Source organism: Vollenhovia emeryi, unplaced genomic scaffold (assembly GCF_000949405.1).
Source record: "Vollenhovia emeryi isolate VEMERY1.0 unplaced genomic scaffold, V.emery_V1.0 DF939212.1, whole genome shotgun sequence".
In the NCBI taxonomy this organism is placed as follows: domain Eukaryota; kingdom Metazoa; phylum Arthropoda; class Insecta; order Hymenoptera; family Formicidae; genus Vollenhovia; species Vollenhovia emeryi.
This window is the reverse complement of record NW_011967154.1, coordinates 340,374-365,358: the sequence shown is the minus strand read 5'-3', so window position 1 is coordinate 365,358 and position 24,985 is coordinate 340,374. Positions and strand designations below refer to the sequence as shown.

At 51.7% G+C, this 24,985-nt stretch overlaps 2 protein-coding genes across 3 annotated transcripts; one reads left to right on the top strand and one right to left on the bottom strand.

Moving 5' to 3' along the window:
* The first annotated feature begins 2,438 nt into the window (after window positions 1-2,438).
* LOC105561077 (aprataxin) lies at window positions 2,439-4,261 on the top strand. Of its 2 annotated transcripts, none has more exons than XM_012010738.1 (4): window positions 2,439-2,757; window positions 3,052-3,389; window positions 3,779-3,916; window positions 4,001-4,142. In XM_012010738.1, exons 2-4 carry the CDS (start codon window positions 3,091-3,093, stop codon window positions 4,059-4,061), a joined length of 498 nt encoding a protein of 165 aa, XP_011866128.1. In that variant the 5' UTR covers window positions 2,439-2,757; window positions 3,052-3,090; the 3' UTR covers window positions 4,062-4,142. The 2 variants fall into 2 exon arrangements, with proteins under 2 accessions (XP_011866128.1, XP_011866127.1); XM_012010737.1 differs by having other exon boundaries at window positions 2,441-2,757; window positions 3,779-3,912; window positions 4,001-4,261.
* Window positions 4,262-4,686: 425 nt separating this feature from the next.
* On the bottom strand, window positions 4,687-21,580 carry LOC105561076 (3-phosphoinositide-dependent protein kinase 1). Its single transcript, XM_012010736.1, has 4 exons — window positions 20,964-21,580; window positions 10,167-10,406; window positions 8,696-10,054; window positions 4,687-8,517 (listed from the first exon to the last, which is right to left on the bottom strand). The coding sequence occupies exons 1-4, from the start codon at window positions 21,009-21,011 to the stop codon at window positions 8,404-8,406; spliced, it is 1,761 nt and encodes a 586-aa protein (XP_011866126.1). The 5' UTR covers window positions 21,012-21,580; the 3' UTR covers window positions 4,687-8,403.
* Between the last annotated feature and the right edge of the window lie 3,405 nt (window positions 21,581-24,985).

The window sequence follows — 24,985 nt, the reverse complement described above, 5'->3', positions numbered from 1 at the left end:
CCCTGTATATCGGTCATGTTCATCACGCGATGCATAGGTATTGTACTTATATCGCTCCTTAAACGTTGTGTATATATTTGTATCTAGTAATATGTTCCGTAATTCTACTGCATTCCGAACATCTAAATTTAAAAAAGTCATAAAGCTGAAATAAACTATCTTCTGTTTATATTACATTCGCTTAATTGGATCTCACAAATTACATTTAATAATTTCATTAATGTCAAATAATTATTGACAAAACCTTTTAAAATTATTAGAAATAAAAATTTATTACGAATAGTTCAATTTGATATTAAAATAATAAGATAAATAATAAATATTATAGAGTTGTAATTACAATTATTGTTATGTACAATAAATTTCAAGCAATAAAGATATAGACACTATGGCGGCCTACGGCAGCCACAGGCGCCGGGCCCCCGGCAACCACGCGGTCACGCGCACCTGACGTTTAGCACAGGGCGCCCGGCCCCCGACATAAGCGCCTGGAGCTAGCCCCACTCCGGGCGGCCGCGCTAGTTCGCGGCGCCGCCGCTACGTGGCGGATTTTCTCGGGAGTGAAATTTAGTGACTACCAGTATATAAGGGAGGAAAATTATATTACCTCACACGACAAAGTAAGTTCAAATTTTTTAACACATGTGTTAAAAATTTTGCGTAATGGTGCAAGGCACCATATTTCGAAGTGAAGTGAAAATGCTTGCATTTTCCTCCCTTATATACTGGTAGTCACTAAATTTCACTCCCGAGAGAATCCGCCACGTAGCGGCGGCGCCGCGAACTAGCGCGGCCGCCCGGAGACCCCGGAGTGGGGCTAGCTCCAGGCGCTTATGTCGGGGGCCGGGCGCCCTGTGCTAAACGTCAGGTGCGCGTGACCGCGTGGTTGCCGGGGGCCCGGCGCGCCGGTTTCACGAAATGACGTAGCGCCGTAAACACCTCGGTCGAAGACAGTCTATTATTCGGCGCGGTTCAGTTGAGCGGCTGTTTCGCACGTCTTCGCGTCGCTCGCCGTAACGCGATCGTTTCCTACGAGAATCTCGATCGTATGAGAGTTAAGGCCTTCACACACGAATCTACTTAACACGTAACACGTAAACCGTAAGGAAATCAACAGATTGGATTTGCTACTGCTTGCGTTATTGCCTTACGTTCTCGACTGTGATGGTCGATTTTCTTACGTTTGCGTTTTACGTCCTTACGGAATTTTGTGTGTGAAGGCCTTTATTAACATTTATCAATCGCGTTTAAGTAAATGTTGCGATCCGTAGTAATATCGTTGATTTCCACGGTAATGCGTGGTCTACAATGCGAGTCGCAGAGTCGTAGTCGTAAGAATAATCGACTGCGATTGGTCAATTTCGTTCAGACACGTAAGAATTGACCAATCATAGTTGACTATTCTTACGACTACGACTTTACGACTTCTATGTAGACGAGGCTTAATTTGTCGAGATGAATATCGAACGTCGCGCGTGATTTGAAGAGAAAATGCGATGAAAAGCGCAAGGTAACGCACGAATCGTCGGGTAAAATGGTAACGAAGAATTTGTAATATATCGCTCGCGCGCCAAGAAATAATCTCTGGAACAATTATACGTACAAAAGTGCGCGTATAAGGAGCAACTTTACGGTAAATATTTTTTATTTAGTGAAAAATTAATCTTTCTTCCGGTTCATTTTTGACTCGATTAATTTCATAATTCAATATTACATTTTTATTGGGCAATCTTGGCCAATGTAATTTTGAAATTAATCCTAAAAATAGGCGTAGCATGAACGTGCACAAAGTGGAGACTTTATCGGCAGAGTCGGAAGATGCGTAGCAAACTAGTTCCAAGGTAAAAATGGGCGGAAAGGTGCCTTTTCATACGCAGCATGCAGCAGCAGCAAATTAGTCACGTGATCCAAATTCACTACAGCATATTTGCTGCTCACGGAAAAGGAATAGCTGCAGCAGCACTGGCCGGCTAGATCGCGTGTCTGCTGCTTTGCTGTTCGTTCAATTGAACTTCACAGCGATGAAGCAAAATATGGTGAAATTTATTTTGCAGCATCTAGTAACAATTCTTCAACCAATAGCAGCGAGTTGCTATTGGTACCTTAAAGGTACCATTTCATGCGCAGCATACTGCCGCAGCAACTCGCTGCTATTGGTTGAAGAATTGTTACTAGATGCTGCAAAATAAATTTCACCATATTTTGCTTCATCGCTGTGAAGTTCAATTGAACGAACAGCAAAGCAGCAGACACGCGATCTAGCCGGCCAGTGCTGCTGCAGCTATTCCTTTTCCGTGAGCAGCAAATATGCTGTAGTGAATTTGGATCACGTGACTAATTTGCTGCTGCTGCATGCTGCGTATGAAAAGGCACCTTAAGGGCGCGCAAAACAGTCCCCCGAGACGGTATCGAGGAAAACGCCGGCGTGGCCGCTGGTGGCCGCTCTCAGATTTCTCTCTAGTAGAACTCGTCGTGCGTGTGAATGAATTTTTACGTTTCGTGATCTGGCAACACTGCAGTCAGCTGTTTTCGAAGCTGTTGTTTATCGGCCTGAATTCGTATTTCATTTTCTTAAATTTCCTCGTGGCGTTTAATCCACGCGCGTGTTTTGTTCTTATTAACGTAATCCAAGGAACACGTTACGCGTCTGTGTCAGAAATCAAGGCGCAAAGTACATAATTTGCCGAACAAATGCGTGTTGCAGGTTAGAAGAACTAACCTCTTATTCGATTGGCGAAGTGACGTTCCAATTGTCAGGTATGTCAAGTGTTAGTCAATGGCTACGTTCGGCAGAAAAAGCTGCTTTGCAACTGTTGTAAAATTCATGAATCTGATTGACGTATGCTCTTAAATTCACACAAGATTGAGAGAACACACCAATCAGATTCACGAATTTTACAACAGTTGCAAAGCAGCTTTTCCTGCCAAACGCAGCCATTTTCCGAGGCAATTAGCGATGTGAAAAATCGTATAGAATTAAACGTATTGGATGGTATACTATTTTATATACTGTATACATGTATATATATAATAAACTTAAATCTATTTCAGTCAGTATTTAACAATACAAAGACGACTTTTAGAATTATAATGTCGAAACGTAAGGCCACCAGTTCTACGAGTAAATTACAACCAACGACTACAAAAAGGGGTCACTGGTCGGCTGGTCTACTTAAATCTATGGAGGATCCTGAATCTAAGGTCGAGGAAGACGATCAGATAATTGTCATTAAAGACAAATATCCTAAAGCGCAATTTCACTACTTGGTTTTACCGAAGGAGAATATTCTCTCCATATGGAAAGTCAAGGAGGATCATCAAGATTTGCTTACGCACATGCATAATGTTGCGTGTGATCTGGTAAAAAATCAGGCGAACCACGAATTCATGTAAGGCTCAAAATGAAACAATGGTATTAAATAATCGGCAATCAGTTGTGCATAGAGGAAACTCACCTATTATGAGATAGCGGGATTTCTGTTAAACTAATAGGCAACTGTTGGGTCTGCATTTCTTGCCCTCGAAGCGAAATCTGTCTGGTGGAAAATTCATTGTTAGATTGTGTAATCGTTGCGAAAAAAGATTTGCGATTGAATTTGGGTGTTGAAAACTTGCTATCTCATATTAAAAACCTACCTTATAATAGAGGACTTTCCTCTGTGTGATTTAAATAAAAATGCCAAAGTTTCGCCTCGAAAGTATAAAAATAAAACTGTATTTATTTACTCGAAGTGGCACGAATGAAAGATTACAAATAATTTTTCGTGTTCTTGAGCAGCATAGGTTATCACGCGATGCCCAGCATGCAGAGGCTGCACCTACACGTGATAAGCACGGATTTTAATAGTCCTTGTATGAAAACCAAGTATCACTGGAACTCTTTCACAACGCCGTTTTTCTTACAATCGTCAGGCTTGTATAGATATTTTTATTTAACATTTGGCCAGTTCTGAGTGCACTATGAATTGTCTGTATAAAATAAAATGATTGGACCTTTTAGACATGTGTCGTCAGTTGCGCGAAGAGGGCGAAATCAAAAAGGTTTCTCCGCAGAAGGTTGAGGAGTATCTGAACGCAAAACTAAAGTGTCACAAATGTTCGACGCAGCCAAAAAATATGCCAGAATTGAAGAGGCACTTATTAACTCACATCAATAAATGAAAGGAATGAAATGTAGAGTGTACGTATAAGATAAAACTTTTGTGTGATGATACAAACAATATGAGTGATCTGTTTAAAATAAAAGGATATTTATTTGTTATTTTTATATTACTGGTATATTTAAGCCGGGAAACTCATAGTCAACCCAACTGGCTAGTTATTTAATTAGTTTATTACACACAACGTCTCGACCCTATTCTTTTGGGTCCTTTTCAAGTGATACTGCAAATCAACAACAACGCAGTTATGAACAATGTAAGTTAATAAATAAAAAGGATTTAGTTAAATAGTTAAAAGTTCAGTAACGCATCTAAGTCAGTCGGTTGCTGGTATATATTGACATTTTTTATCATTAAAAAACTTGCAACTCTAACATATTTAATTGACAAGCAAAAAGAATTGCGTTACATTATTGTCCATAAAAATGCCCGATGTTTACGTTGCATAGAAAATAAATTATTATTTAAAATTATGTGTCGCATTAAAGAAACTTTGGGAGGATAAGACAGAATTAATATACATTTGTTTATGCGATATTTCGGAAGATTTATTCTGAATAAATTTGATGTTATCCTTAGTACATCTTGGCGCCTATATTAATTATATCCTAACTATTTACAAAGTCTTCTCGTAGATTACGCGAGTATATATTGACGGTATTTGTGTGTATGCGTGTGTGTATGTGTGTTGTGTATTAGTGTGTGTTACACTTAATCTGTATACATTTAGTAATACTGCAATCAATAGTTGAAACGTTTCTGCTGCATCGAAACAGTAGGCATCTGAACGTCCGCAAGGCCTTGCTGTTGTTACTTGCGTGTTTCGCAGATCGTAAAAGATTTCGTCACGGTGTGAGTGTTGGTATTCTTTTTTTTTAAGTATACGTCTCCTCTGAAAAATTTCTAGCCTAGTTAAATTAGTTATCTCTTCTTTTTAGTGAACGTAGCGCCTTGGCGTTTTGTTTTCTCCTTACGAGGTCACGTCCAAATCGATTATTTCGCTATGATATAGAGGGGGCAGGTCCGAAGCGTACGGACCCGAAGGGCGGGAGGAATCTCGGGAGCCGGACGAACGAAGGGACGCCCGACAACGTTCCTCCGCCCTCTTCGGAAAATCGAAACGCGCCTTTTGTGTGCACCCCTAAGAAGAACGCGCGCGCGTTCCCATCTGAAAGTTTGCAAAGCCCGCACGAAACGTAGGATCTGCAAAGTTTCCCCGCGATGGAAACGACGCGCGCGAGATCCGTTTTCCCTATCTCGTATACGGGGAGGGGAAAAAAAAAGACTTCGACGTGGGTGTGCGAGATACGAGATCGGCGATCGGACTTGTGGACACGTACTCCCTCTCCCCGGAAAAGAAGCACAACGTCGGTGATGTGTGATGTATATGTACACATGCACGGAAATATATTTGTTCCTATGTCGAAAAATATATATTTTTTTTTATGTATGACTTCGCGCGATTAATGAAACGATATACATATGCATATATATATAAACCAAAATTCCACGACACATGTGCTTCGTTCACGGTAGAGACAGATTACGTTGCGAAATTGAGGCGCGATTCGCCTGAGGCGGAACTTGAAACCAAGGGAGGGCGGGGGGGGGGGGCGCGATAGCTCTCCCTCTCGCGATCGGTTCTCACTAGAAGAAAGAAAAAAATCGGAGTCCGGCCAGGGACGCCGACGGTGGTTGTTCGCCCGCTCGTCGTTTCTCGTCCGCCCGCACCGTACGCGGCCCGCCAAAAGCGGTCATTTTGAGCAAAGCCGCTGGGCAGCGAGAACAATGCCGGGACCCGTGGGAGAACGGATCGGCATTTTTTCGAACACCGCACGACGTAACGCGCGCCAACCACCGACCGCCCCGGACGTTCCCCGAATACCCTGTTTATGTCTGCGCCATGCGAGAGAGAGAGATATTCACATATATATGTACATATATATAGAGGGGGGCTAATAAAGCTTTTCGTCGGCGGAATCGCGGGCGAGCCGTGCCGGGAATCAACGAGAATTAAACCTAAACGCGATTTTATCCTATGAACATTTATACACATTTTCTTTCCCCTAACTACGCACTATTCACATTATATAAATATTTTATATATATATACCGCACAATATATCTATATAAATATTTCCGTATGTTTAGTAATGTACAGTTTTTATATACACGGGTCGGAACTACGGCTCGCTCGCGATGTCACGGGTCGAATCGCGCCTAGATTCTTTCCTATCCTCCTTTATCAACGCGCTAGTACGTATTCGCGATAAACGTGTATACCTAAAAACAGCTAAGTCTAACGACAATAGTTGACGTATAATATAGAATATATATAATATATATATATGTACGCAGTAACGTAGCAACAACGCAGTGGTGACGGTAGTAATAGTTAATAGTAGTAATAGCGCTATATACTCTCTAATAATGTATAGTAAATATAGTCGCAGAGCGACGTAGCGAGATAGTTAACTAGTCTGTAAATCTATGTACGAACGTTGCGGCCCTCGACGCGCGACACTTAAAATGAAAAAGAGGAAAAGAAAACGAAAATAAATAATATATTCGAGGCGAGTAACAGTAGAAATAAATTAACGAAGCGCGAGGCCGTGTTTAATTAAATACCTAATTTATACATATGCGAGGAAAATGAATGCTCGTAATACTCGTGCGTGTCGCCAGTCGCGGCAATAATTACGCGAGCGATAACTCTCGCTCGAACGCTACAAATCATACCGTAAATAATAATCAGCACTAATGACAACGATATAACGAATTGGCGATACGCTCTAAGCGAAATTTTACTATAGCGCCTCTTAAAGCTATCAAAACGAGCCTACATTAGTCTAAGAGTCCTTTCTCAAGCGTGTAAAAGTCTTTTTGCGGAAGGGAAAACCAAGTCCCTCGTTTCCTATGCCCCTTTTCTTCACCGCTTCCTCTTCCTGTGAACGTGCGGGGGAACGCGAGTGCGAACAACAACGCCGATCTCTCCCTTGCCTTCGACACCTCCTACCTAATCGCCTAGATCGCACGCCCGAGTCCGCGAGGGCCAGATGACGAGAAGCGTGATAATTAACGGCGAGCGAAAAACGCTGTGGCGAGACAACGACACTTTCCCTTTTCTTCTACTTACGTATCTACTATATTACAAAGTGCCTTTACGCGGCCTGCTCTTCGTAGAAACGCGTCATGATATTTACAGAGATTGTTTACGCGAAAAGGGGAACGAGAATACGAACGCGCGAGGAGAATGGGGGGGGGGGGGATGACGATGAACGACGTGACGAACAATACTGTACACCCGCGAAGAGGGCAAAGATCGCCCGGAATGTCGCGAGATTCCGGGGATCCTTTACAGGCGGCGTAAAACGGTTTTGTGTTTAAAGCTGCGTGGCGTCTCGTTATCCTCCACTGCGTTTTTCGCTTCCTTTTCTTCCCTTTTTTTCCGACTAAATTGACGTCTAAACTCGCGCGGCAACACGTTGCACGCGGCTTTTAATTTCACCTAGATACGCATCGCGTTTTTTATCGCGTGTGTAAATTGGACTATACTTAGGAATAAAGTACTATAATAGCGCCGTGCGAAGTCTGTTTTGCGCGACCGAGGACGCCTCCGTAGAATCCTTCCTAGGACACGATCCGGTCTCTTTTTTGTTTTGGTTTCTTTTTGTTTTTCCCCCCAAAAGCCAATTCGTGTGAAAATCTGTGCTCGCACGTGGGATTCGGATTTTATGCATATCGCGGGAATTGTAAACATCGAAATTTACGGGTGCGTGAACTTTATTTTCCTTTGCTCCAACGGAGGCGACCTCGATCTCACGCGAGTTACGTCACACGGCAACAGGCGCTGCGGATACACAGCCGAAGCCTTGGCTAAAAATTTCTCTAATCCTCCGTCTCCCTTCTATCCTCTCGCGCACGCATCGTGCGGTTCTCGCGCGGATGATGCGATTCTCTCCAAAGGGTCGTCAATAAATAGCGAACGTAAGTGATAATGGACACCGCGCGACCGCGATTTTCGAGACGACGAAGGTCGCGTTTCGGAATTTTTGCCTAGTGAATTTCTGCCTATAAACTGTACAGAGCGCGCGATAAGTCTATTAGTATACTTTATACAACGGGCTAATACGTGAACAAACGATCTGCAATCTCTTCTCGTCGGGAATAGATCGGTCTTAGCGATCGCCACTCGCGGACTTTACCACTCGTTTCTGTCTTTTGGATCTCTCCCATCTTCATCTTAAGCGGTGGTCATCTCCTGCAGGCCGTAACAGTGGACTCGCGTCTCCTCAATTGCTCTGCACCACTGCAATGCGAATCCCTCGGGATCTTCGAGGTAGTACGTCCTGTTTGGCTATAAACGGAAAGAGTACAAGAGTTTAGATACGCGTCTCGAGCTTTGCGTGTTCTTATACGTAGAACAGAGACGTGAAAAAAATAGGATTTTAACATCCTTTTATCAGAGAGGTGTAAAAGTGTGAAATGTCGGATCATGAATTGTTTGAATTGAACAGTGTTCTAAAACCGCTTACCGTGTGGACGAAGAAGATCTTGAAATTCTTTGGCTCGACCCTCAGTGCTGGACTCCAGGGTATCTCGCCCTTGAGCACATTATTGAAAGGATCGACGTAGTATAGGTGTGGTCCGGTTGTAAGAAGGAGCATTCTCCGCCTGGCGAACAGGCCCTTCCTCTTGTTAACGAATCCTTGTTTTAGTATGAGATTGTCATCGACGAAGGGGTGCCACTGATTCGCGGAGCGTTGCTTCTCCAGCCGCATCCTGATCTGTTCCGGCGTCAGGTTGGCGATGTTGACACTGCTGTCGTGGGTGTTATTCGTGCACCTCCTCAGCGGCTTGTCCGCGATAATCTCATTCAAGAACGCATTAACAGCGCGTTTCTCCGCGCCGGTGGTGTCGTTGTCGTCATCGATGTCTTCGGTGCCCAACCAAAGGAGCCTGGTGAGTTGCTTCTGATCTAGACCGGGCTCGAGATTATCGGGCACCCTGTACTGCGACCTCAGCTCCTCGTGCTCCGACGTGCCGGGTAGATAGGGATAAATCGGCGGCGGTGTCTGCTCGTGAAGGGTCTCGAAATCAACGCCCTCGAAGAAGGGATGCGCCCGGATGCTGGGGTAACCGGCGCCGTGCTCGTCCAGGGCGCCCAGTCGTTGCGTCGGCTCCAAAACGAGAAGCTGATTAACGAACGATCTGGCCAGCTCGCAGAAACCGTCCGGTATATCGTAATCGAGTTTCAGGATCTTCTGGAACATTAGATACTCGCTTCTCGAGCGGAAGGGCGGCAGGCCGGCGACCATCTGGTAGACGAGACAACCCAGGGCCCAGAGATCGGACGCTCTGCTCACCCTGTTGTTGGTCAGCAGCTCTGGTGACACATACTGAGCGGTACCGACGAAGGAGCCGCTGCGATCTCTGAAACGCGGTTGCTGTTGAGGGTCCGTAGCCGTCTCCGGGTCTTCCTTGAGGATCTTGGCGCAGCCGAAGTCGGTGATGAGCACGTGCATCTTTTCGTCCAGCAAGATGTTCTCCGGTTTGAGGTCACGGTGAATGATACCGAGCCCGTGCAAGTACTCGAGGCCGCGCAGGATCTCAGCCGAGTAGAACTTTGTGCATTCAATGTCGAAGGAGCCCACCTTGTTGATGTGCGGCAGGAGCTCGCCGTTCTTAGCGTACGACATGACAAAGTATAGTCTCTCCGCGTCTTGGAAGGTGCAGAACAGGCGCACGAACGAGTGCTTGGCATCCGCGAGCATGTTCAGCACCTCCTTCTCGCGCTTCACGTACTCGGTCTTCTTCTGCTTGATTATGTGACTCTTATCGCACACCTTGATCGCGTACTCCTTGGTGGTATGGATATCCTTGGCAAGATAAACCTGTCGGGGTCAAGGAATTCGTTATTCTCCCTCCGCGTTGATCCCGCTATCGCAAATTTCAACTTTTACTTTTCGTTCAAATCGCACGAAAGGTGAGGCGCAAGGTACTTACGGTGGAGAAGCTTCCTTCGCCGATCACCTTGCCGAAGATGAAGTCCTTCGGGGTACGCTTGTGCGTCGGTGGGTTGGTGAGGGACGGGTTCGTGGTCGGTGGAACCCGAGGCGCCAGGGTGCTGGGAGACGCTACCACACCGTTGTTCACGTCGTTCGTCGGTGGAGACATTTTGGACACCGGCCCCTCCACCGTTACTGCCGGCTGTGGCGAAACGGTAAGCGCCTGGTTCGCCACACGCTGCAATAGAAAAGATGCACTTGTCAGGCACACTGTCCGTGGTCGTCTGTGACATTCTGTGTACTCTCCCGCGCGCGCCGATAACGAAATTGCTAAATAGAATCTACAATCTTACAACGCTCCGCCGATAAGCGTTGTAAAACCCGATAAAGTCTCGAGTCAAAAGTCACGCGAGGCCGAAAATAAAGTCAACGGCACACGATACTATTTTTCCTACTGGATTGCTTACGAGAACCAACAAGGACGCAGCGTTTTGGATCAGGTGACTTAGGGCTAAATCCCGATTGGCTCTCGCAAGCGATCCGGTAGGAAAAATAGTATCGTGTACCGTTGGCTCAAGTCCCAGTCTACAATAGATGATTTAAGCCCTAAGCTTTAAGAAATTGTGACCAATCACGGTCAAGAGTGGAATACGCGACTGCGATTAGTCAATTTCTTAAGGCTTAGGGGTTTAAGTCTCTATTGTAGACTGGAACTTGGTGCCGCTTCGCTTCTACGGTCTAATATCAACCTAAACCTAAACCTAAACTTGGGATAGGTCTCTCAAATCCCTCGATCGTTCTGTAGTTTACTAATTAAAAAAAAAACGCAACTGCTTTCGAGACGATCGTCGCCCTTCCGCTAGCGAAAACGTTGGTTCGCGGGGCATTCATTATCCTTTCCGCTCCGGAAGACACGAGAGACGTTCGCGCAGAGCAAGCGGAGGAGGAGGAGGAGAAGGAGGAGGAGGAGGAGGAGGCGCGGACCTCCCGTGTCCGGCACTTAACTCCTCTCATCCGCCAACGGTCGTCCGGTACCAGGAAATCACGTACCGGAAGCATGACGTCACCGCGACCGACTGGCACGTGGTCGCGTCGTGCGGGTCAGAGGATGACGATGAAGAGAGAGAGAGAGAGAGACACCGTTCACACGCGCCACGCAGAAAAGCAGAAATGCATTTACACGGGCACGAGCGGCCCACACGCGCTGGAAGATCAAGGCTGCACGCGGCCGAAGTCCAAAGTTTACGGGGTTAATCACGCGCGCTTTCATAAGCGCGTATTCCGCGCTATTTACATATACCATTTTGCGGAAGCACATCCTCTCTCGATATGCAAATATTTATACAAGAAAAAAAAAATATATATATGCACACACATATGGAGCAATATTCTAATCGCTACGGCTGGACAAGCTGCCGACGTCTCCTGAATACGGAGCGGCCTTAATTATGAGAATTCGAGGGGACCCAAGGGCGGCAGACGCGGGAGACGCGCTCGCGTCCGTTAACAAGATCGCGATGCAAAATTGAGAGAATAGGAACGGGGCGGCGGCTCGGGCGAGGCGCGGGCAAAAACGGGGTTTTCCCTCCGGCGGATTTCCCTCGTTACAACGGAAGAGATTATTGTTGGCCACCGCTCTAGTGAGACGTAGTGCGTAATTGCGACCCGTTTTGCGAGGAGATGCTTTTTATAATGCGCCAAACGACTGGGTGTGCCGTGCTCTCTCACGCGCGCGCGCGCGCCCTGGTTCCTCCTATTCACGTAGCAGGAGTAGAGGAAAAAAAATCCGCAAAGGGATCGGTACTGGAGCGTTAAAAGGCATTATAGCGCGATACAGGTTGAGCAACAGATGTTCCACCTGGTACCTGCCTCGGTGATCTTGCCGAGGGGGGTTGAAGACGATTAAATACTGCGTTTAGAAAGAGGTATGAAATTCAATGGTCGAAGGGCGAGGCCGAAAACCGGCCCGAGAGCTCGAGTATTTCCGCTCCGACCAAGAGCGCGCGCGCGCGAGAGAGAGAGAGAGGGAGGGAAGGGAGAAGGATCGCAGGATCGCGAGAGTCCCCGCGAAGAAAGATAAATGTCTTTCTTTCGTGCGGTCCTAATCGTCCCTCGTTTCCGGCTCGAAAGACGCTCGGCTCGGAGCTCACCTCCTTCCGCTCCGTCATTATCGTTGCACTTCCGCCGCAAAAACGCCGGAGACACACGCTTTGTATACCGAGGATCGCAACAGGTTTCCCGCCTCCCGCGATCGACGGGATCCTCCCGCCGTGTCCTCCCCGCTTTCAAGGGCCTTCGCGGAGGATATTGAGGGTATCAAGAGGACGTTGAGGAACGCGCAAATCTGATCTTCCGAGTCCGCGCCTCGGGGGCGAGACGGGCGGGGCCCGAATTTTCGTCGGTTCCTTTAACGGTCTCGCGGCCCGTGTCGGCGACGCTGGGAACTTGGTCCAAGTTCCAGTGTACGCAGTTGAAAGATTTGCGTTAAATTTAACGGATACCACACGTCCCAAACGGTCCACACAAATTTTTGCGTCAATTTAACATATTGCTCTTGTGTTAATTGAGCGCAAGTGTAAAATTATTAAAATACTCCAAGAGAAGTGTTGAAACAACACAATGTGTACTTATTTCTTTATCTTACACAACACATGTGCTCTATATATTTAAGTAACAAGATTTATCTGTTAAAATTTACAGAATGAAATGTTGATTTAATTCTATATGACATAAGCGCGAGTGATTTCGAGCCGTCATTTGACTTGTTACATCTGTAAAATGTAAGAATTACACTTTCGAAAGTCATTTTGTCACTAAAAATACGTAAATTTTACACAGAATCTATTTCAAATTATTTTGATACTTGCATTTATCTTGTGTTAAAAAATATTGACAGAGTGTTAGTGTGATCATTAAACATATCCGTATTACGTTAAATTAACACAAGAATTTGTGTGGACATGGGGACATGTGATACCTGTTAAATTTAACACAAACTTTTCAACTGTGTAGGATCCGCTCTCGCGATTTCTACCTGACAGCATCCGCATTGGTACGTCGATAGCGGCAATATTAAAAAATCCGTTGAGCCGTGCTGTCTACGCTGGAAAAGTTTCACGATTCGAGAAGCCGCTGGCCGTACGACGTGTTAATTAAGGGAAAAATCCCGCCAGCCCCGGCCTACCGTCGTTACTCGCGAACATCTGCCGTACAATAAGCACGGAGGATCCGAACGTCGCAGGCTCGTCCCGGCGTGTATTCGTACGCCATTAATCTTGCCGGGGTATCTTATCGAGACCAAATAATGATTGAATAATTATGTCTACTCTACTGGAAATCGTGGCGTGATGGATGACGTAAGGGCTCCGCGACTGGCGACAACGTTATGCGCGGCTCGTTGAGTCCAGCTTTACGATTATTTGCGACAGGTGTTCGACAAGGCGAAGCGGCCCGCGGAATCCTCTCAGGGCGGGCCGGTTGTCGGGACGCGATAACAATAACCGCGGGCGGCGGCGGGGCGCGCGAGATCGGCAATTAACTGCTCGCGGGCCGGAGTTAATAATCTCGACGGACCCGTGGATGTTTGCGCAACTGTTTTCCCGCGCCGGGCCGGACTATCGCGCCCCGGGTCCGCGTGAGGATGATCCCGGCGAGAATTGCATAAAGTCGGCGGTGATAAACGCGGGCTCGAACGGCGGACTGGTTCCTCTTGTTTTATAGCGGGATTTTCTTTGCCGGCCCGTCGTAATTTCGGCCCGCCGCGCGCGCGCGCGCGCCTCCCGGCCGGGGTAGCACCGCCAATAAAAATAAACCCCTCCCCCCCCCCTCCCATAAAACCGCCACAAAAATCGTAAAACCGGGGACGGACCGGGGGCCGTCGTCCTGCGAAAAACACGGGCGAGCGCTGTTTGTACGACGGCCGCGCCGGCGAATTAAGTTTTATCACTTCATCGAGCGTTCTCGGCTTTTATGATTTTCCCCGAGCCGCGGTAATGAAGCGCCGCCGCGTTTGTCGGGGAGGACGACGATGACCAACGGCAACGAATACCGTGTTATTCCGCTGTCGAATTTTTTTTCCCCCCTCGCAAACAAGAGAGAGAGAGAAGGGGAGGGAGAGGCGTTTCTTTAATTTTAAGCGGGTACCCTCTAAAAAAATATTAGATTTGAACGTAGGACGCGCAAGAGGGAAATAATCGGGGAGATAAGAGAACCGGAGGGGCGAACGTCGCGATGAAAGGAACTGTGGAAGTAAACGAAACGGGTAAAATTTATGTATTTAATATTGGGGGGTAAATGTGCTCCGGGAGCAAGGAGTTGTCTTTTTGTGGAAACATTCGTGGACAATTAAACGGCGAAGAAGCGCGTGGCTTGAAAACGACGGCGGGTAGACGTGACAAACGTCAAACGCGGCTACGAGAAAGGAAACGGAACGAGTTTGAAAGTAGACGCGGCGCCTCTTAAAGGTGCTATTTAATTCCCGTAGAATCAATGATACGGGAAATAAGAGCGGAACGTCCGAAGGAAGCGCCGGATCGGCGTCGGCGCGGGCGAAAGAAATCTAATAAAAAATATCCGGTCGTGTTGCACAAGTCGTAGCGCGGCGCGAGCGTAAGAGAGAGAGGGGGGGGGGAGGAATAAAATGAGCGGGCGATAAAAGCGGACCGGCGGCGAAAAGCCGCAGGTACGGGTAAACAGCGGGGAGATAGGAGCGATAAATACGCAACGCCCCAATTTCGTGCCACCCCCGTCTCGTCTCGTCGTCCATCGATCACACTTTTGCCGAGGAGGAAGGCGAAAGAGGGGGGGGGGGGAGAGGGCGACAGTACACCCTGGGACCCTCGCGTGCCCGAGGTACCTCAGAGCCATCGACGTCGCGGAAAATCCACTCTGAAATTGATCGAAAATCTCGCGCCCGTAATAAGCGCCTTCGTTTTCATCCTCAAGACTACTTTGTAGCTCGAGCGCAATTTATACTCATTCCGATCCTTCTCCTTGGTAATCTAGAAAGGGAGAACGAGCCCAAGTTAAAGAGAGAAAGAGAGGGAAATTGCCAGCTGACCCAGACCGATCGCCGAGCCGGGGGGTACCAGCGATCTATCGTCTTCGCGGAGGGCGAAAACGCCGTCGCTGCCTCCACACAGCGGTGGGCCCTTTTCCTTTTCTCTCTTTTATCCACCTTTTCTCGTTCTTCTTCCCAGGCCGGTTACGAGGCCGGGCCCCACGGCGTCAACCATCCGTGTCAGGCCGTCGACCTCGTTCACGAACGTTCGCCCGAGAATCACCGGTCCTCCTCAGTTCTCTCTTTCTCTCTCTCTCTCTCTTTCTCACGCGTTCGCCTCGACTCGCCTTGCCCCGCTAGTTTATTTATTTGCTTATCTATTTCTCGTCGTATCTCTACCCCCGCGTGCCAACGACGACGTCGACGGGGATATAACTCAACTCGAGCACCAGATACCGGACACCTCGCGAACGCGAGTCGCCTCGCCTCGTTCCTCGGCCATCGAGGGACGAGGCGGGGAATTCCGCAGAAATAATCGATACGCGAGCGACAGTCCACCGTGGAATGACCTACGGGTAAGATTTGCTTAGATCGAAGATAGCGCGCGGGAGAGGGGGAGGCGTGGTCTCGCCAGGGTATCTGAAAAGCAGATTTGGCATTTGAATTTTGATCGGCGAGCGAAGGCCCCCGGAGAGGACAAGTGACCAACGACGGCGGCGGCGGTGGCGGCCCCGCGCGGTCCCACAAAATTGGTGGCCGCTATTTATAGAACGAATTCGCGGGGACACCGTCGGCGAAGGACTCGGAGTGGCGCCTGGGGCCTCTAAGCGGGAGCGTTGAAAGTCTACAATTAAGGGACTTGAAACTACGCGTGACACCTCGCTCCGTATTTCGTCGCTCGAGAACGAGAAGCGCCGCGCTCGTCGATGACAATTCGAGGGAGCACCGCGAGCGGAATTTCCGATCCGCAGGCTACGACAATCGAGTTCCTCGTCCGTCAAGCGCGAGAGCGGGCGCGCGACGCAAATAATGTCCCATTTGTGCTATTTGAAAATAGCACCGTCGTCGAATCGCGCATATGGTCGTCGCTGCGCCGCCGCCGCTGCTACTACAATTCTACTATCGTCCGCCCCGTGAAATCTCGCGCTGAAAAAGTTAAAGGGCTATTCTCGGTGCGCGTCGATACGCGAATCTATTTCCGGCTGCGCGAGCAGGAGCCCCGCGGGAAGAAAAAGAGCGACACACACGACAGAGACACACACACACACACATACACAGAAAGAGAGAGAGAGCCCCTCGCGCCCGCACGCGAGTACCACTCGCGGCGGGTAAATCCGCTACGCGCCTTCGGAGTCCTCGTCGCAGGACGAAATAAACTATCTGCTCTCCTCCATCTCTCTCTCTCGTTCCTCCCGCTCTCTCTCGCTCGCTGAATCATCCTGTACACACCATCACTACCAGCGGCATTCCAACGGACATTCTAATTTTAGCCCCGCGCGCGTCTTCTCTATCTCTCTCCTTCTCCCGCCCGCTCGTCCCTCCCTCCCTCTCTCTCTCTCCTCCATCTTATGGCGTTCCGCGTTCTCTCCCGGTACGCGGGTTTTACCCTTCCCTCCTTTCCCTTTCCCTTCGCGCGGACGGAGGACGAAGGGAGGCAAAGGAGAGTGCGACGCTCTCTCTATATACTCGCCGCCGCCGCCAACGTCTGTCTCCTTCCTTCTCTCCTCCCGCGTTTCTCGCCCTCTCTTTCTCGCGCGCGCGCCAGTGCTCTTGTTTTTGCCGCTCTCTCGCAGGTAAGGCGACTACGCCTGCTGGCGCAGCCGGGCCCGGCACTTTTGCCCGTGAATGAGATGTTTTGCATTCGCAGACGCTGAGAAACATGTCGCGAGCGAGGCAGCGGGTTAAATTGGATCACGCGCGCGCCCGATGTCGGCGAATAAAAGCGTTCTCGTTCGACGATGGGGTGGGGAACGGGAGCGAGAATGGAATTGAATAGAACACAGTTCGTCCGCCGCGACAACACGCCGCGCGCCTTCCCTCTGGCGCGTCGGGGGGGCCCTCGGTCCTCCCGTCGAAGGTGGGCGCGCAGATAAGCGTATCGATAAGAGCGGAAGCGAATTGTAACGGGAGAAAAGAATGCACGGTCCGTGCCCTTGATTCGCGGTGCGGGTGGGGGTGGAAGGGGGAGAGGAGGGGGGGTGGACTCGTTAATTAAAGCTCGTTGATTACAAGCGAGAAAGCGAGAAGAAGATGCTCGGCGCGGATAAATGTTTTCCAAGCGTGCGAACGAAAGTGCCACCGGCGCACACGAGCGGCGATATAATAGATATTAAAAAGCGCCCTCCTCCTCCCCCCCCCTCCCCGCCGGGGAGGGGGAGGGAGGATTGGGGAGAGGAGCCGTCGAGCAAAAATTGACGATAAGTACAAAGTGCGGATCGGCGGGTTTCGTAGAAGAAACGCGATGACGCCGCGGCATTGTGTCAAGTGTTCGCACCGATCGCGGGCCTTTTACGCGTGTACGTACAAATGCAACATCCCGACGGGGTATAAACACAGGTCCGTCCTGTCGCCCCCGGCGAGACGTTTTACTTGCGATAAGAGGCGGTTAAAGGCCCCCCGCGCACCCCCGACCGCCGCAGGTAAACGAAATCAATATGCGCTTCGTTCCGTTCGGCTCTTCTTTAATTAGGGGTCCACGAGGTGAGGGAAACGCGTTTCTGTACAATGGCTCCGAAGCGTGAGACTGAATGTTGTTGCCGGTGAGGGTAAAGCGAGCTCTAACGGGGTCTCTCTCTTTCTCTCGCCGCGTGGAAAAGCCGCGTGCGTGTGCGTGCGTGCGTGCGTGCGTGCGTGCGTGTGCGCGGGCGCTACGAGAGCCGGCGGGGCACGGGGGGCGGGGGGGATTCTCGACAGGGCAACAGTCGACCTTAAACACATTTCGACTTTGTTGCGATCCGCCTCGGGAGCGGACAATAGTTAAAGCCCCCGAGGACGGCGATCTTCTCTGTCGAGCCCGGAGGAATGTGCACGCACGCCGTCGCGTCGGTGCCGTTTCCGCGTCGCGGGGCGGCGGGGAGAGGGCGAGGGGGAGCGGAGAGTCGGGAGGCGCGGCAATAACGTTTCTAATGCATCGTGTGTATCGTCATTGCCGTCAAGCGTGCATCGCGCAATAGCGTTTGGGATTATTTGCGGATTAACGGAGCTGCGGCATGCGACGTGTGCGAGATAACAGAGCGTGAACGTGGTAAAACTGAGAGAAGAGAGGAGAGAGAGAGAAAGAAAAAGAGAGAGAGAGAGACAAACGGACGAGGGTCGTGTTAATCGATTTCTAATCGCGATCGACAGACGGCAATTATATTTCTATTACCGTTACGACGGCGGGACAGGGGGGGGGAGGGGGAGGGTGGTAGGGGGTCCGGTTGCGGAAATACAGTCGGAAATAAATACGGCAAGTAATACACGACGCCGCTGTCGAGGGCCGCGGTGGCGCTCGATAACGCGCGGTGGTCCCGTCAGCGCGAGCCACCCCGAATTGTTTTTCAATTAGCGCGCAGCGCCGCGGAGAGTCTCTCCCCCCGCGTCGCACCCCGGTTCGGGGCCAAGTCCCGAGAATTATGCGCCGCCGACGCGGGGCGCCCGCGGTAGGGGTGGGCTCTACTAATCCGGAGGTGCCACGGGCACACGCCGCGTGGATCATAATTTCGCCCGCGCTGGTATTTGCGATAGGATACATCAGCGCGGCGAGCCCGCCATTATCCGCCGTGGCGCGCGCGCGGTCGCATTTGGATTCGCGCGCGCCGGGCCCCGGGAGTTTACGCGCGGCGGAACAATCGCGAGATCGGGCGCCGAATGTACGTACGTCGCGCGCGAGTTCGACAGCCGGCGGGCCGCCGCGGGGTCTCGGCTTCTTCCGAACCGCGCGCGCTTCCTTCCTGCTCTCTATTTTTCTTTCCGTCTCTCTCTCTCTCTCTCTCTCTCTCACGGTCCCCCCCTATCGTTCGCGCCGCGGGAACGAAGATCGAGGCCGCTCCGGGAAACCTTTAGAGCGTTCGCTCCCGCACGGCGCGCACTTCGCATAAACACCCGGTCGCCGCGGACCAAACATGTTTTTTTCGTCCGAGATACATCATCCGCGGACGTCGCTCGTATACAGCGACACAATTCCCCCCTCGTATGCGGGCGTGACGGAATCTCGCTCGATCATCCACGGTTCACGTGTCACGGTCGGCCACGACCTTACGGCCTCCGTCGGTTTCCATAATCATTCGCGCGCGCGCTCTCTCTCTCTCTCTCTCTCCTCTCTGCTCCTTTTCTCCTCCGCTGTTTCTTTCACTTTTATTTTCGGCGCACACATCCGAGAGGATCGCGCGCGCGCGATACCGATACTCGCGACGTTCCCGCTATCGGAGTCGTCACGCGCGCCGAACACAAGGACACCGTGTGTTTGGCAAAGTTAGAGGGCCCGATCGATTAATCGGTATCGCGGCAAACAACTCGACGGAGAGAGAAAGAGTGGCCAGTTGTCCTGACGGATCTTCTTCTTTTCTCCTCTACCCTCGTACAAATTGTTTCGTCAGCCGCGAATATTATCGCCTATCGCGCCGCCGCGCTCCCCTCGCCGCCCGTAACGCCGCGTTATGTCTAGCTTACGTCACGCGTGTTTACGAGCGCCGACTGCATCGGCCGGGGAACCTAATTGACGGGCTTCTAAGTAATTTCGCGGAATAACATAAATAACGGGCGGCGATAACGAGGACGAGATAGCCGGCGACGATATCCGGGCGAATTCGTTTAAAATTAACTGCGCGCGGCGCGCGCGCGACCGTAAACATCCTTCGTGACTCCGAGATTACGCGCTCGCAGTTTTTCGACGGCGACGGCGACGGCGGCGGGCGAATTTATTTAAATTCGAGCGAGCGTAAATTATTCATGCCGCGGGGCAGTATAATAACCTCCTCTCTCCTCTCTCTCTCTCTCTCTCTCTCGCGTCTCCGTCCCGCGTTATTTATTTCACCCGAGCGCCGTCCCCTCCGTCCCGAAGCGGACGAGTCTCGGCCTCGTCCTCGGGATCTCGCGCGTGCCTCGCGATCCGTCGCGTCAACACCGCGGCGAGTCCGCGTATTTATCCCGCGGGCGCCGAGAGAGCGGACGAAACGCGCCCCGGCGATAGCGCTCGGTGGGCGTCGCGCGCTCGCGACTCTCGTCCTCTTCCGATCCGCGAGCGCAAAGACAGCGCGCGCGCGCGCCTCGTTTCCCGCCACTAGAGTCTCTAACAATAAGTCCAGCCTAGAGACGACCCTGTTGCGGTCACAGAAGAGCGAGATGGCCCGTGTTTTTCTCTCACTCGCGGGAATTACAGAACCTCCGGTCAACGGGGGCGGGTTTTGGCGAAATGACGCGAGCCGAGAATAACGTTGCCTCTCGCTCTACGCGCAGCGTCGCGCAGCGAGGGAATCTCTTTCTCCCTCGCGTCACTCGGCCGGAAACTGGCCGGACTCTGATCGAAGGGACTCCACCCGCCGCGGCGGGCAGGAAGTCGCGGACGCCGATCCTCGCACCCCGCCGCGGCTCTCGCGCTGAAACGTCGGGCGTTAACAAACAGCCGCGTCATCCTCGTCGAGGTTGTCACGCGCGCTAAATCTCGCCCGCGCCAGCGGCGGCGTCCGTCCCGGGCACGGCCCTCACGAAAAACGCACCCCACCCCCGATTCTCGCGCACTGATGTCGCCGCGTTTCTCACCCCGCACTGCGCGCGGTGCGTCGCGAGCGTCCGAGGCGGACCGGCGATGTCTCTTACCTTGCAAAGTTTCTTAAACCTCCGGTAGCCGCGAAGTATTCGCGACATGTACTGCTTGTTGGAATCCAGTTTGATTGATTGAAGCCACAGTTGCGGGAACGAAGACGAAGGACCGAAACCGAAATGACGGGGGGAGGGTAAGTAGGGAAAGTGCGTTTTGCGGAGCGGAATGACAGAGAAAATTTTTTTTCTTCCTTATTACGTCTCTTTTTGGTTTCTTTTTAGTCCCGGGCGGGGGATGGGGATGGACGCGATTGGCAGGCGGATAATTGCGGAAACTCGAAAAAGCGGATCTGTGTCGCGGTTGTAACTGCTGCTGGCTGATTGTTGTTGTTGTTGTTGTTGTTACGATCTGACTACGGTTGGTCGTCACGTCGCCGCGGTCGCCGATCACCGACTGCGTACTCCCGACGACAGTGTTGTTTCTCGCGGGTCAGTCTCGGATAGTAACACATATATATATCGCCGTTACGTGTATTTATATATATATGCATATATATATATACGTGTGTAATATGTATATATATATATATGCATGCGCGGGAACCGAAGAACGAAAAACACGTTCGTGGCCGTTGAGAGCCGTTCGCTTACTGAACCCGACGGTTGGCGTGTCCGGGCTGCTAACCCGCGCTTTCTCCCCACCACGCGGCACGTACCCGACGTTGGCGGCAAGCTTCTCCGCCTCCCCACTCCGCGGCCCCGACGGCGAGTGCCCCCACCACCGCCGGCGCGAGGGTCCGCATCCGGGAGCGGTGGTGGGGGCGCCGCGCGAGGGGTAACGCGCGCTCCCGCGGCTTCCCCTTCTCGCCGCCGCCGCCACCGCCGCCGCCGCCGCCGCCGCCGCCGCGTCGCAGCGCGTCGCGTCGCGCCGGTAATCTTACCGCGGATCGTAAAGCACGCCTGGCCCTGCGGTCAAGTGCGAAAATTGCAACGAAAGCACCGGGGGGACGAGAGCGCGCCAGGCTCCCCTCCCTCCCCCGACGCGATCGGAATGCGGAGTTCGGCGGAGAGGACGAATTCACGGAGCGGATCTCGCGTTAGCGCGAGATTAACGACCCCGGGCGGGCGCAGCTGCCGCGCGGATGGCAGCGAAAGCCACCCCGCGCCTGCGATATTCCGAGTCCGCGATGACGGCGGCGGCGGCAGACGCCGTAGGGCGGTTTAGAGCGAGGCTCGCTAGCGCCCTCACCCCCACCACCCCTCCCGATACCTTCGCATTATCGATGGTAAACAGCGTCGACTGTTTGTCACCGTCGCCGCTCGCGCCCGCGACGACTTTACGTTGCGATTTCGAACGGGCGAGCGCCGGAGGGGAAGCGTGTGTGTGCGCGCCTATCCGCCGCGCGCGGCGGTGGTGGGGCGTCCGTCGACGGTTTTCGCGCCCGGCGGACGGCGGGGGAAACCAGGGAAACCCCACGCACGGCGCATGCACCGGTCGCGCAATTGGCGAACGCGCCGCCGGGCCGGGGGGGCCGGGAGGGGGGTTCCTTCCACCGCCCGCGCCCGGATCCCGCCCCCCCCCTCCCGCCCGTCCCCTCCCCCGCCCCCGGCGCGCCCGCCCCCGCGCGCTCCCCCCCTCGCTGGGCCCTCCCTCCCTGTGGCAGGGAGCGCGCCGCTCCCACGCGCCGCGCATCCCCCCCCCCCCTCCTCTCTCTCTCTCTCTCTCGCCCCGTCGCCCCCCTACCGCTCCCCCTCCCCGTTCTCTAGCTAACTCTCGTTCTCTCCTTGTCCCACCAATTCGATGTGTTTGTTTGTTTATAGTCGCGTTCTGGGAAATACCCCGATACACGAGTAACGGAGCCTCCGTACACGCGCCGCGCCGCGCTACACCGCGCGGCCGCTCGCTTGCATTCCCATTCTGGAGTTGCATCCGGTCGGTTCTCGGATTCCTTCGAGACTTGGAAAGGCGGCCGGTCGCCCCGCGGTGACTCTCGTCGGCGCACCGGGACGGTCGCTTCCCTTTCTCCCCGGCTACCTGTGCCGGCGTTCTTTCAACTTGTCCCCGCATTCTCGGAGAAGCTTTATGAATAATCGAGGAGATCGGCAGTGTACCGCCCGGCGCGGCAGGTACGCGCACTCGCGACGGGGGTCCGGCATTTTTGGCCGCCTGCGAAAACAGGAGTACGATTCCGAAGGCGGCGGGGAAAGTCCCACGCAGTCATCTCCCGTTTTTCATTCTACGATTCCTGGGGAGCCGAAAGTCGCGTCCTGCCCGGCCTGCGTCCTTCGGACCCTTCAGTCTCAGGACCCGATGTCCCGTAACTCCGACGCCGCGCGGTCCAGTTACTACTCCGGATACGAGCGCGTCCGCTTATAATTTATTAATATAGACGGAGCGCGCGCTCGCAATCGTCGATCATCGTCGATGCAGTGGCCGAGCGCGCGCGCGCGCGGGTTCCCTTCCGTAAATCTTGCTGACGCGCCGATAGATAATCCTCTCGCAGCGCGAGTCGTGCGGTCGGCGCGCGCGGCGGGCGGGAGGAGATCGATAGCGGGAGAGAATGCGCCCCGCTTATCGGCCGCGCGCGGCGCGCGTTTTCTGAAAAGTAGTCCACCTGTAATCTCAGGAATGCACTACGTCAGCGGCAATCCGCAATGTACACACGTACGCGCGCGCCGTGTGCCCGCGTCTGCGGATCGCGCACGGCAAATATTGTACAATGATGTTGCGTAATGACGCGTAATGGCGATGCCGCGTGACCCGCGCGAGAGTACACAGCGGAGTCCACATGACGCGACGATAACGTCCGAGATGACGGTTAATTAGGAGCCGCGACGAGGGGCCGAGAACACGGAAGCCCCGCTGAAGGAAAACGCCGTTTCGCACCCAGCGGCGTTACGGGACGAGTCCTTCTCTTTCCGTCTCGCAACGTTTTCAAAGCCCGTTCGCAACGCGCTCCTTGCGAAACATTCCATTTCGCAGCGAGTTTAAAATTTTTGTGCGAGCGATTTGATTTGCCTTAAAAATTATTTATTAAAGCGTTCATTGTTTCTATACAGTACACAATGTTCAAACGGTAAGAGTCTTTCCTGGGTTTTTAGATTTAGTAGAGTAAAATGATTATGATAAATAATTTTGTATAAGCACAAAAAAAGTTTGTTTGAATTTTGACCTTAATAGGCTTTTATTTAATTTCAGAGAGACGACTCCTTTACCCCGACCACAGTTTTATCTCATCGAGACTGGAATTTCCGAGAGAATTCGTATCTTCAAATCTGGCAAATGTTTTATCACAGGTAAATAAAAATTTAACAGATTCAAAGAAACATAATTTCAGCGTACCTCATTTGTTTAATTCGACTGAGTCATTTTTTTTCTGGGTGTGTACAACTGTATTATAAATAACACGTATGTAGGTATAAGCGAACTTTTTCAAAGTAAAATTCTGCCCCGAGAGATCCCACGCGCTCTTTTCGTAACGTCACGCTCTCGCGCTCCTAAACAAATATGCACGAGTACGAAGGAGATTTTAGATAATGTCAAACAAAACGCGGGCTGCGGCGGCCGATCTATCGGTTTTCCTGCGGCCAGGGATACCAGCTGTTCTCCGCTTTTTATCTAGTTTTTAGACCCGCGCGAAGGTCCGCCGCCAGGGGGAACGTCCAGGCAACGCGATACGCGTCACAGGCCGAACGTTTCCACGAGGGCGGCGGGAAGTGAGCGAGGAGCGAGGTGGAAAGGAGAGAGAGAGAGAGAGAGACGTTCGGGATGCTGCGGCGCGTACATAACAACGATATATAAACGGCCGGCAATTATTCACCGAACGTTATGATAATGCCTAGCGATTCGCGGAAGAGTCAACAACAACGCGCGGCGGGTCCTCCCTTGAACTTTGTCGCCTGTGCGGCGCGCGCTCGTTGCGTAAATAAGATATCGACGTGCGAATCCCGCGCGCGTCGGAACAATACTATTATTAAACGAGCGGCACTCGGCGATGGGTTATTAATAATCGCGAAAAAAACGTGCGATGTCATCGAGAAACGACGGCCGTACAATCGAGCGATCTTCGCCCGCCCGT